The sequence below is a fragment of the Rhagoletis pomonella genome, unplaced genomic scaffold (genome assembly GCF_013731165.1).
Source record: "Rhagoletis pomonella isolate Grant_MI unplaced genomic scaffold, Rhpom_1.0 Rhpom_scaffold_00004, whole genome shotgun sequence".
NCBI lineage: Eukaryota > Metazoa > Arthropoda > Insecta > Diptera > Tephritidae > Rhagoletis > Rhagoletis pomonella.
In genome coordinates, this window is record NW_023458558.1 from 67,418,259 (window position 1) to 67,431,941 (window position 13,683).

The following is a 13,683-nucleotide window of genomic DNA, read 5'->3' on the forward strand; positions in this document are numbered from 1 at the left end:
TAATAAATGAAAATATTAATTAGAGAAATATTTTTCTGCCAAGAATGGCATTATGAAAAATGTTAATTATTAACGATTTTTACATCTCTGTTTCGAAAATTGTCAGCTTTCTAAATAAGTATTACCAATGTACCAATAAAAGGTATGTGCAGAAATTATTACGTATGTACATACCTATATATCTACGTTAAAATAAGTAAACAAATTTAAGCGCTTCTACTTCTAACTTTAGATATATACATTTTATTATTTATTAATAAAAATTCTTAATACAAGTTTCTTCGTACTTTTTTCTTCGCTATTAGGTCAAGCATTTAATAAAGATTCTAAAACCTGATTTGTGGGTTTGTGGTGGTTTCTACCATTTACAATAAGTTGCAAATTATCAACTTTTCTCAAAAAAAGATTTAACAAATCTGTGTGCAAACCCCTTTTTATTTTAGTGTGGTATAATCGAAAAAAAAAATGTGGTAGATTTGAATAAGATGTGGTAGATTTTCCAATTCATATTTTATTGGGTATACATATCGCTCACCGTCGTCAAAAGAAGCACAACTCAAAAATTAAATCGGGAAATATAATTGCTAGTGGATCGTACAGATTCCACGCAATTGGTGCAAAAGCAAGTATAACATTAATTTTCTAGTTAGAGAATATAATCATGAAGAAAAGAATATTTTATTTGTATGCAAAAAAATCGACCAAATTATTTTCCCATTGCATAATACTTTAGCAAATATAAATAGGCGTATTTTTGAAATATTAGAAAGTTAAGGCACAGATATATTTAAAGCAAAATTTATGATGTACCTTTTTAAAAATCTATTGATTAATTTGAATTTGATAATTGAATTAATTTTTATATTTCGAATTACAATTGAGTTGAAATTCTAGAGTTATGGGAAAATTGTAAACAAATGTTCTGTCTAAAATGTGGTAGATTTTAAGCCTTGTGTGGTAGATGTGGTAGACACCCAAATTTAAAAAAAATACGTGGTTGATCTACCACACATGTGGTAGAAGCTTGCACACTGTTCTAAACGTATGTTTTGAGCAAATTGATGTTTAAAGCTAGCAATATATCCCATGTCCATTTTCCAAAACTATAATAATAAACATGGCAGTTTTTTAGCAATTTGGTTCCTGTAATTAAGGAAATATTGTAGTTTTGGCATTTTTCGAAATTACCATTTTATGAGAGGGACCAGGTTATTGTTCGACTTTTGTATGTTCAATACCCTGCTGCCCTAGATAAAAAAACCCTCGTACAGAATTTGGTTGAGATATCTCAACTTTTGCTAGAGTTATCGTGTACGCAAATAAACGGGCATGGACTAATCATCTTCCCTTTTTATTCTGAGCATTTTTATGTATATATACATACATAAGTAGTACATACCAACATAAATGTATGTATCCATATCGATTAATTTTGGTTGTTCCAAATATACGTTATTTGAAAAAAAGTTATGGTACCCTCTTGCAGAACTGCGTTGTAAATATGTTTAGGAAACATTTAAATTAATAGTTAATTAAAAAAGTTGCTCAAAGTAATGGAACTCCTCAACCCCTTTAAAAAAAACAGGAACCCTTCTGAAATTTTGTTTTGAAAGTTTTCATATTTGAAAACTGAAAAAAATCACAGTATACAGCAAACCAGCCATTGACAATATGCTTATTTGAAAACTAATACATGAAATGTTGTGAATATATAGGATTTTTTTGTCATTAACCCATAGGCAACAACTGGTGCAAAAGTACCTACAAATGTTTGTTGATATATTTGAAATGTAAATTTGAACAGCAAAATTCGTAAAACAAATTATAATAAAACAAAAATATTGTTAATTACTACGTGGGAGGCGGGCGTGGTTATTGGCAGATTTCGACAAAATTCAACACTAACCTAAATTATACCAAAGGCAACTTCTACACCGACTTTCGTTAAAATAACTAAATTTTGTTCGAGTTAGCGCGTTTACAAACAGAGAGGGCTGAACTAGTTCATCTCGTCATTCTGAATATATGTGTATATACGTACATACATTTTATACGGTTAACAAACGCGCTCGCTTATCTGCATAAACCGTCTTTACTTGCATTAATTCATGCATTATCCTCTTTCAAATGTGAATAATCGGCTGAACAAATACACACAAATTACGGGCATTTGGAAATTGGAGAGTTGTACCATAAGCTAAGTAATACTTCTTTTACCGCCTAATCGATGGGACCATTTTACAAAGTCAGCCCACCATTATTCACTCAAAGTTGTGTTCAGAACACGGTTTGACTTATGTAGGAACTGCATCCGGTCATAATTGCTAACGCTTCATTTGCTTGGAATTTCGTGTTTCTCGTTATTTCATTTTATGTGACTTGGAAATATTTTTCACTATAAGAAAATATTTAAATTGGATTTCATTTGGGTTAACGAAAACGACAACTGTGAAAAAATATCAACCAATACATTCAAACAAAATGTCAAATAAGCATGTTTACATTTTTTGTTTTGGCTACCTGGATCACTGTATACTGTGAAAAAAATATTTAGTACAAAAATAATTGTGATAAATCAATTTTGTATATTCTTCTGCGAAAAAATGTCTACAATCGATGATGTATATGTATACATATCAAGATGTGTCTGTTTTGCTCTACAGTTGCGATAAGTTGCTTTCGAATAAATAATATTGCACGAGTCATTGGCTTTGGGTTAGTGGCAGAAAACTTCAATACATAAGTACATATACTTTGAAATAAAATATTTGTTTTTGTTTCAATTCCAGATATGTTAAAACTTTAAAGTATAAAATATATCAACCCTGGGAACAAATTATTGGTACTGAATGGTAAAAAAAAGTGTGCATTCATTCTAAATATACAATCATGTGTGAGTGCGAATGCTGCTGAACATTCACATTCTATACTGAATGGCAATCTAGCATTCAATAACAAAACACAGTTTGTTTGTTTTAAAATATTTTAAGCCACTCAGGAATGAAGTTTCTATTTATACAAACCAACAATCAACATTTTGAAAGGAATGCCGAGTGAATGCAGACTATGTTGATTCAATCATTTTACAGCTCTGATACATATGTAAGTATAGATAGAGATGTATAGTTGCTTCCCTCCGTATAGGCGTAATATTTATGCACCCGTGCTTAGCTACGGTGGCTAAAAGCTGTGACAGACGGCAAAGCTTATGAATATAATCTGGCACACATTTGCTCACAATAATTTTACCCTTACAGACGGCAGTAATGCGGAAAAACGAGCCGCAAGGTCGTGGGTTCGAAACCCAGTAGAATTTTCATTTATTTCGTTTTCATTTTTTTTATAAGTTCTATATTTTTTTACGTTGCTTTCAGTTAGTTGTTGTTGACTTTTTATAAAAATTCAACTCTAAAAATTTAAATTAACCAATAATAAAATAAAAAATGTCATATAACATAGATCAAATGAAAAGAAAATAAAGCAAAATTAAATATATAAATCACATAAAATAAAAAAATATGAAATAAATAATAAGAACAAAAAAATGTTTCGCAATCGCTCCAACCGGGAATCGATGGTGGCAGCTACAGGCTTGTAGCCCGCAACTCTCACCAGTCGGCTATTGCGGACGCAAAACTCGCCCGCTTTGTTTGCTTACTTGTACAAAAGACAAAAGCTGGCCGTTTTTACCAGTGTTGTAATCGAAAATGCCCCGAATCCGAGATAATTCCCAAAATTTCGTGCATTTGTTCGGCTGCTTATGCGCATTTTAAAGTGAAAAATGCAATTAAGATTCAAAGCAAATAAAGGCTGTTTATGCAAATAATCGAGTCCGTTTGTCAACCGTATAAAATTAGTATCTTTAGAAAAAGTCAACAAATTTTCATCAAAGCTTTTAACTTTTTAAATTTAATTTTTAGCGAATTTCTGGGTATGCAGTTTTATAGTCTGTTAAACTAAAGTGCAAGTTTCAAGCGGGCAAAAAAATCGCGTTGATTTTCAATAATAGTTTTTTGGCTGAAACACAAATATCTTTAACGTGGTCCTGCTAAGGTACAACTCTGAATTTAACTAAAATATGTGCATATTTTGCTGAGATAAACAAAATAGCTAAAATTAAATAATTAACTTTTAGAGGGAGAAAAAATGTTTCCTTGTAAAGAGTGTGGAATAGTCTAATAATAAAGCATATACTCCTCTCAAAATTGTACCCTGAAAGACGGCAGTAGATATCTATTGCGGACTAAAAAATCGCAAGGTCGCGGGTTCAAGTCTCACGGCCAGTAGAGTTTTCATTTAATTTTTTAATTAATTACTATTATTATTTTTATGTAAATACATCTAGCGGTAAATATTTTAAATAAATTGAAGCTATAAACAATTTAATTAACTAATAATAAAATAAATTATGTGAAATAAAATAAAACAAAAAAAAAATCAAATAAAGTAGAATAAAATTCATATCCTCACCTGAAATGCAACTGAAATGGAAAAGGTCGTGACTAAATTTTTAATTTTTTTCCTTAAATGATGTAGGTTGTTGTAATTCGATGAAATTCATCATATAAATCAAAAAGTGAATTTTGAATTTTTTATTGGTTATGACTTTTTGCATTTCTGGTGACGATATACAAAAAAAAAATAATAAACTGATCAGTATGTCATCGAAAATTCTTCTGATCCGCATTAGTTTTGTGTATTAAAGCATAGACAGACGGCAACGTTGACCCGGATTAACGGCGCGGTTGATCTGATCAAAACTGTGCCTTGACAGAAGGCAGTAGTGGGACTCGAACCCACGTCCAGTAGAATTTTTATAAATTTTTTTTTATTCATTCAACTATATGTAACTTATATTATTTTTAATGTTGTTTTTAGTTAGTCGTTTTTGACTTTTTAATAAAATTAAACTCTAAAAATATAGATTACCCAACAATAAAACAAATAATATTAAATAAAATAAAACAAAAGAAGGAAAGTAAAATAATAAAAATAAAAAAAAATTTAAAAATAGCAATCGCCCGAACCGAGGATCGAACCTGGGTGCTACCGAGTTGTAGTACGCAGATCCAACCACTCCGCTACAGCCAATGCCAAAACCGAGTGCTTTGTTTGCTTACTTGAGCAATAAAATTAGCCAAGCAAACGTCAGCCAACTGTTCAATATAAACGTACATACATAGTTTACGTAATCTAAGTTTAAACTGGCACTGCAAAGCTTTTTTAAGTACAGCTAGAAATTGTCCAAAAAAAAATAACAAGAGCCAATTTTTTCTATTGTACATACTGCACACGATCTTCAAAAGTGACACAACTTAAAATTACACGCTCGTCAGAAAATACGAAAAACTCTTTCATAGCACATGCTATTCGATTCGGCAAGGGAGACTTTACCTTAGGAAAAATTTGCTCCAGCCTTTGCTTAAGGGTAAATGAAAGCTCTGTGCACATTTTTGGTGCATAATTTCAAAAATGACAAATTTTGAATTGTGTCACTTTTGAAGATCGTTTACGATATGTAGATAAATGAAAAATAAACGTAGTCAAGTAGAGCTCTATAGGACCCAGGTTCGATCCCTGGACCGGGCCTTATCCAAATATTGGAAATTTTTTTAGTTTTATTTTATTTATTTTTTAATTATTTTTTTTTTTGCCATTTTTAATTCAATTTAATTTAATAAATCCATTAAAATGGCTACTTAAAAATGAACTAAATTACAGAATCAATACAAAATTATTAAACACAACTTTAGCTAAGCGTGGGACTCGAACCGATGACCACCAGGCTCGCAAACGAAAACGGCCAGTTGTTGTTGATATTGAAAAAGAAATGAAATTTATTTAGGCATTTTTTTCTGTCAATTATAAAAGTTAAAACTTGACTTTTATTTTTTCAATCAAGGAAAAAAAATAAAATTTCATTGTTAATATTATAGTTATTTATTTGATTGTAAGCGTTTAAGTTAAAAACATTTTGTTGCTTCCCATAAAAAAGACAAAATAATCATGTTGATGACCTGAGTCAATCGAGTCTGTCTGTATGTACATATGTCTGTCTGTCTGTCTGCCTGTTTTAACGCAAACTAGTCCCTCAGTTCTAGAGATATCCGACTGAAGTTAGGTACGTGGGCGCCTTTTAATAATATATGTATTAATCATTTGTCGGAACGATCCGATCGGACAACTACAAAATATATCCCTGTAGCGTTCTCAACACTTAAGCTTGTTCTTAGCGATTCGCGATACAATTTGTCCGATAACTTATATTTACAGAAGATGGAAAACTGTAATTAAAAGGATGTGCATTTTTTACTTTGATATTTTTTTCAATTAACCCATATTGTATTGTGACTATATAAACTGCTGTTTTTGACCCAAAAAATAAAAGTGAAATTTCAACTGTTATTTTTTTTGACCGAAAAATTAGAAGTCAGATATTAACTTTTATTTTTCACCGCAAATTTTAAATTTTTTTTAACTGGAAAAACAAAAGTTAAAATAAAGCTGATATTTTTCGATTGAAAAGTAAAAAAAATGAATGAGTAAAAAAATGACGGTTAATTGATGACCTTTTTGAAAAAGGTAAAGAAAATTTAAATCATATAGAATTAACATTACTTGGCTAACAAGCATCACATTGTTATATATAAATGTTTAAAAGACAAATCGTTGGCTTAGTTCGCAAACGTGCTAAGTCCACTTTTTATGTAAATTGAGATTTTGATGCAGTAAGATAGCATAACTGAAAATACATCATTACCAAAAAAGAAAATTACCGTAATGTCGTTTTTACTTGTTGTTATGCATTGGTACGCAAATGTGCTAAGTCCAAAAAACTCAAAAAAAAATATATACACGTCTGTCCGTGTACACGATAACTCGAGATATCTCAAAGAAATTTGGTATGTAGGTTGCCCTTTATCCAAGGTAAGTTGGTATTAAAAATGGGCGAATCGATATAAAGGTATTTTCTAAAGATGCAAAAACTACGATATTTCAGTAAATATTGGATGCAAATTGTTCAAAATTAGTATGTGAAGTAGAATTTTGTGTAGAAAATATTATTGTGCAATTTTTGGAAAATGGGCGTGACCCCGCCCACCTATTATGAAATGCTGTATCTCAGTAGCCCATTCACCAAACTCGATACGAGGCTTATTTAGGGTCTAGCTAAGAAATCCGTTGAAAATCTAATTCACTTAAAATCGATGATCGCGATAACCACTCAGCTGAAAATAAGATTATGATTATGGTGCACTTAATAAACCTGGTACGGAAAAGCAATTCGTTGAAAATTATTCAAATCGGGCCAAAATTACATTCGCTTCCCGTATATCTAACGGTAAATTTCAAAAATACGGAAACTCTGATATTTCAATAACTGAAGACGCTAATGTACTTTAAGTTAATACTTACAACAATCTCTTAACAATAAATAAGATTGCGTGACACCGCCCACTTTACGACTACAAGGTGTATTTCGGTAGCCACTTTAGCGATTTCCACTAAACGTGGTTCAATTATTTCATTGAGTTTAACTCAGGATATTATCGTTTATCGTTTGAAATCGGGAAAAAGCCCCTGCTTACGACAGTATTTGATACCTGCGCCGGGTATATAAAGTTCGGTTTCGCCCAAACTTATACCTCTTTACTTGCTTTTAATTATTTTCTTTTATAAATGGTACATAAATCTACGACTTAAAACAGTTATTTTTGTTAATAGCAATGAAATAAAACTGTATTAGGTTATAATTCATTTTAAAACAATAAAATATATTTAAAATAAACAATTAAATCTTTTAACAATAAAAAATAATGGAAAAAAGGTTGATAGAAAATGTGCTAAGTCCACATTAAAAGAATAAAATCTTAAATAGAAAATGTGGTAAGTCCCAAAAGAGCCTATAAGTCTGCAACAGCTTTATTTTGAAATTGACCGATTATTGGTACTAAAACAAGACGAACTAAGGAATAAAACTGCATTTACAGATTAGAAAAATATTGAAAACAAAAAAAGTTACACGGTTTTTTGTCCCTCCTGAAAAATTAAAAAAAATGGACTTAGCACGTTTGCGAACTAAGCCAACGAAATTCTATCCAACTGACTTTGAATTGAACTTTCGAAAATAATTATTTTCGGTCCTTGATTATATTATATTTTATTTGTCATATGTATGTATGTTATTTTACTCAGTTATTTCAAGATTATAAACTTTTTAAGAGTTTATTTTTATTCAAATAGGCCACAGCAAATATCAGGGTGTTCAGATTGTTTAAAAAAAGCGCTATTTCTAAAAAAAAGTCGCCAAAAATCGCCTAATTTTGTTGTTAAATAAAATTCCCGAAATCAACTTAACAAATCTTTTAATTAAAAAATGAGATCTTGTTATAATATAGGTTTTAAAACCATAAACGAATATAATACCTTCAGAGTAATAATAAATAACACAAATCTCTTATACTATAATAGTGATGTAAAAACAATTTTCTTTAAAAAGACGCATTCCTTTAAAAAATATTTAAAAATATTAAAAAATATTTTGCAATAGGGCTGCGTAATTAATAAATTTATTATAACTCATATTAATTGATGAATCGCACAATCCACTTTTGAGCGCTCGGCGCTAAAAATAAAAAAAGAAGCTATAATAAGGAGAAATCCGTGATTATAAAAAAAAACGTCGAATTGCCGCTAAAATGCCCAATCTGGATACTCTGACAAATATAGTCACATTAAAAAATAAAAATAATAGGTAATTGAAGGAACTCAAAAAAAAAATCCTCGCGGCTTGCTTAGTTCGCAATATTGCCATTTGTCAGGGTCAAATTTTCTATCGGATCAATTACTTCGTTAATCCGGATTAAAATTGCCGTCTGTCTACATATGTTATAGAGCTCATCAAAATTGGATTTTCAACGAAAGTCGGTAGATTAAACACCAAAATCCTTTAATAATTTAAAAAATTACAGCTAGAGCATAATAACGGGTGATTTTTTAAGAGCTTGATAACTTTTTTTTTAAAAAAAACGCATAAAATTTGCAAAATCTCATCGGTTCTTTATTTGAAACGTTAGATTGGTCCATGACATTTACTTCTTGAAGATAATTTCATTTAAATGTTGACCGCGGCTGCGTCTTAGGTGGTCCATTCGGAAAGTCCAATTTTGGGCAACTTTTTCGAGCATTTCGGCCGGAATAGCCCGAATTTCTTCGGAAATGTTGTCTTCCAAAGCTGGAATAGTTGCTGGCTTATTTCTGTAGACTTTAGACTTGACGTAGCCCCACAAAAAATAGTCTAAAGGCGTCAAATCGCATGATCTTGGTGGCCAACTTACCGGTCCATTTCTTGAGATGAATTGTTCTCCGAAGTTTTCCCTCAAAATGGCCATAGAATCGCGAGCTGTGTGGCATGTAGCGCCATCTTGTTGAAACCACATGTCAACCAAGTTCAGTTCTTCCATTTTTGGCAACAAAAAGTTTGTTAGCATCGAACGATAGCGATCGCCATTCACCGTAACGTTGCGTCCAACAGCATCTTTGAAAAAATACGGTCCAATGATTCCACCAGCGTACAAACCACACCAAACAGTGCATTTTTCGGGATGCATGGGCAGTTCTTGAACGGCTTCTGGTTGCTCTTCACTCCAAATGCGGCAATTTTGCTTATTTACGAAGCCATTCAACCAGAAATGAGCCTCATCGCTGAACAAAATTTGTCGAACACACACATTTCGAACCGAACACTGATTTTGGTAATAAAATTCAATGATTTGCAAGCGTTGCTCGTTAGTAAGTCTATTCATGATGAAATTTCAAAGCATACTGAGCATCTTTCTCTTTGACACCATGTCTGAAATCCCACGTGATCTGTCAAATACTAATGCATGAAAATCCTAACCTCAAAAAAATCACCCGTTATTAGATACCGTCTTCAATCAGATGCAACATTTAAACGAATTTGAGCTAAAGAATCCAGGGACCGTTAATAGCAGTTATTTGTTTCAAACAGTTAAGCTTGGCCAGATATTTTTTAAGTTCGAAATAAAAGTCTTTCCGGATAGTAAACAAACCGCTTATCCAAATTTAACAAATTTGGTACCAAATGAAAGAGGACTTAAATAGAAATAATGATCGAAGGCTACCTCTTCTATTTATATTTTTTTATAATTTAATACAAAAGATATGCATATACCTGACCCAAGGTTTGTTCTATGGCAATTAAAAAACATTATTTATTTAAATATTTTTCAATGGCTGGCTTTCTGCTGGCTTTCCTCGTTTAAATATTTCAGACTAAAATAGCAGTCCTCTTTCAGTTGATACCAAACTTGTTTCTTTGGATAAGCGGTTTGATTTTTATTAGGAAGGGGCTTTTATTTTCGACTTAAAAATGGACGCTGAACCGTTTTCGATTAGTCTTTTTTTATGGAAAAGGTGGTACTTCAAGGGTGATCCCATACTAATTTGGTTTAGTTGCCATCTATTTCTCATAAAGAAATTAACCTTACCACAAACTTTCTAGAAATTTTGAAAGGTTGAAACTTGGATGACCAATTTGAAAGTTGGCGAATTTTTATAAATCTTTTACACAGATTGAAACTTTCGACTTATATGGTTTTCGTTGTAATATTAAGTATATTTTTGAAATAAATAAATTTAAACAAAGTAAAGAAAAAATACAAGGTTAAAGTTTGTAACGAAGTAGTGTCCATAACTATGTGGCCACCACTGATTAATTGTGATAAAATGTATTGTTATGTGGTTCTTATTATAAATATGTACTCACATTAATTTCACTCACCTCTTTGTCTTCAATGAGTGTTGCAACGCGACCGGGCTGTGAAAAAAATAAAATCAATTTAGCATTGTACTCATCACTTTAATGTATCTATGTATATATGTATGTATATAACGTAGGCATTTAAAAATATATATGTTCTTATGCATGTACATACATACATACGGCATCGGTCGTATCTATAGCACGGCATTGCACTTATGTTTATTTCTTTATTTTTAAGAATTTTTAATTTAAATGCAGTTCGCTCTCTTACAAAACCAATACATTTATACCCAAGTCTAAAACTTTGTAGAAAGCTACAAAAAAATTTTAAAAATTTTCTCCGAATTTAAAATTTTTTCTGAAAAGTGTCTAAAAAATCACAGTAATTTTTAGGCCTTAAAACATGTGAATTAGCTGGTTTTTTTTTACACGCATATACATCTACGCTTAACATGTAAAAAACAACAAGAATCGACAATTTCCATTTGAAAACAAGTAATTTTGAAATTGAAATGAAAAAAAGATTGTTTTTGTTTTTGTTTGTGTTTATGTATGTTACCGCATAACTTTGGAGCACGACAACCTATTTCGATAGTTTCTATCGGAAAGGTAGTGTCTGACAGGTGGTCCCATACTAATTTGGTTTAGATCCGATCATTGGATCATGAGTAAATTAACGAAACTCCTAAATTTTTATAGTAGAATTGAGGTCGATTTTTTTTGCATTACTTGTTTGCTTAAAAATTACTTGTGATTTTATCGACAACTATTCATAAGCGCACACAAAAGTTTTTCGCTTACACCTCCATACAAATTTTAAGCGCATATACGTATCCGTGTAAAAAAAAACACGCCTATTATCAGACTAAAATTGGGCTATAAAACTCTGTACTCAAAAGAATTCTAATACTTCTGAGAAAAAAGTTTGAAGTTGCTTGAAAATTTGTTGATTTTTTTGTGTTTTTTTACAAAGTTTTAACTTGGGTTTTCATGGGATTTGTTAGAGAATGAACTGTAATTTAATAGAAAATTTGGAAAACTAACCCTTTCCGGTCAAATCGGTCCCTTATGAATATAAGAATTTTTCCTCTTAATTACAAGGTTCATGAGGCGCTACATAATACCAAAAGTAAAAAAAGACTCAAAAGTTGTTTTGGGTAGCTATTAGGGCTACCTCAAATTTCGCCAATATAGTGTACAAAAGTCCGCAAAGGAGTACAAGCACTCAAAAAAACTCAATAAATATTTCACTAAGTTTGCCGGAAAAATAAAATTTTATTTCATTGAAAGTGAACTTATTTATGTAAGAAATAATTTATTTCACTGCAGATATGTTGGAATGAATATTTTATATCTTTTTAAGAACCTTTAGTTAAAATTTGCATTAAAAAATTGTAAATTTTCTCCATGAGAAGAGAAGTATATAAAGAAATTTTGAAAAATTTCAGATACAATTACAATATAAAATATAAATGACCCGTTCTAATAAACTTTCCCGGTTTTTCTGCCTTTAGTAGATCAAGAAATCAAAAACCTACCCTTTACTGCAACAACAGCGCACAAGCTCTTCAAAAACCACGGCAAAAACCACCCTAATTGCAATACAATATGTTGTACAAGACACTTTAAAGCTTTCAGTGTAAATGTACAATATATTGTATATTTTTTTTTGACCACCCGGAAAAAATATTTTAAATCATGATAGTTCAATTTAAGCATTTTTATATGATGAAACGCTTTTTATATTTCCATACTATGTGCTTATATTAGCGATTTTACTTGACTTCCACGTATGTCACTGGAATTTTAGAAAATGGTAAAGTAAATTCTAAAAATATTTTTGAAACGTTTTCGATTTTGAAATTTACGTAAACTATTCGGTACATTCCAAAACTTGATAAAGTTTAATTTGTTTTCAAAAATATTTATAAGATTTTTAGTAGTACGCGTCCAATATTAAAAAAAAATTAAATGAACAATATATTGTACAAATGCAAGGAAAGGGCTAAATAAATAAACAAAAGTAGCAAACAATCTCACTTTGAAACGGCGTGCTATAGATATGACTGGTACTGTACATACATATGTACGTACGCATGTGTATCCTATTGTTTACATTCGTATTGCATTCTTGAAAAAGCGTTCAATGAAATAAACAAAGCCTTGTCGGCTATTGCACTTGCAATTATTGCGCCTTTATTAATATGATTAATATTTTAATTAAATTTTACTATCCTCTTGTTATTTTAGTTTTAATATATTTTTTTACTCAAAACTGTTCAACCTTGACTGAAAAGTCTGACACGTTTTGCTCATAATGCAGCAAAAAATCCGAAAATCGATCCGAAAAAGGAAAGAAAAGTAGGTGAAATGCGGATTTTTGTCCGTTCACCGATTATATTTTGGGATACTTTGACGATCCGTTTTCCCACTAAAGTGTGCGGCAGACTGAATGGAAGAGCGACATATCTCGACAGCCGGTTCGAAAACGCCTTATCCCAGACAATTTTTCAACAACGCCGTATCCCAGCTGCCGACCCAAAAACGACATAACATAAACAATCGGCATGTTTACAGCACGCACACTGGAGCTGAAGCCTTAAATATTAATAGATAAATCTCTATGGAGACATAACATTATAGATTTAGACAAATTTATTTAAAACATTTTTGTTAAGAAAACATTCATTTTACGGCCGCTCTTTAGTTTCAACAAACGCCGCTAAGGTGGTTAGTGTCACACTGAAGTATGGTTAAGCTTTCGGTTTAGGAAAGCGAGACTTCTTTCTAAAGGTCCATTAATTTGTGCTACAAAAATTTTAAGACGACAGAAGGTTTTTTACGATTTGAGTTTTTTTAACGGTGGCCCAAGGTGATCGAAATCTACAAAAATAATT

The 13,683-nt window shown here is 31.1% G+C and overlaps 1 protein-coding gene across 5 annotated transcripts in view; it reads right to left on the bottom strand.

Annotated features, from left to right (window-relative positions):
• The window catches only part of LOC118738023 (glutathione-specific gamma-glutamylcyclotransferase 1), a gene marked incomplete at its 3' end in the record, with an annotated part of 99,446 nt that overhangs the window by 16,030 nt on the left and 69,733 nt on the right, over nucleotides 1–13,683 (bottom strand). For 3 of the 5 annotated variants that reach the window (XM_036468897.1, XM_036468898.1, XM_036468896.1), the window contains 1 exon segment: nucleotides 10,790–10,840. In XM_036468897.1, coding sequence (XP_036324790.1) covers nucleotides 10,790–10,840 — 51 coding nt within the window. 5 annotated transcript variants of the gene reach the window in all.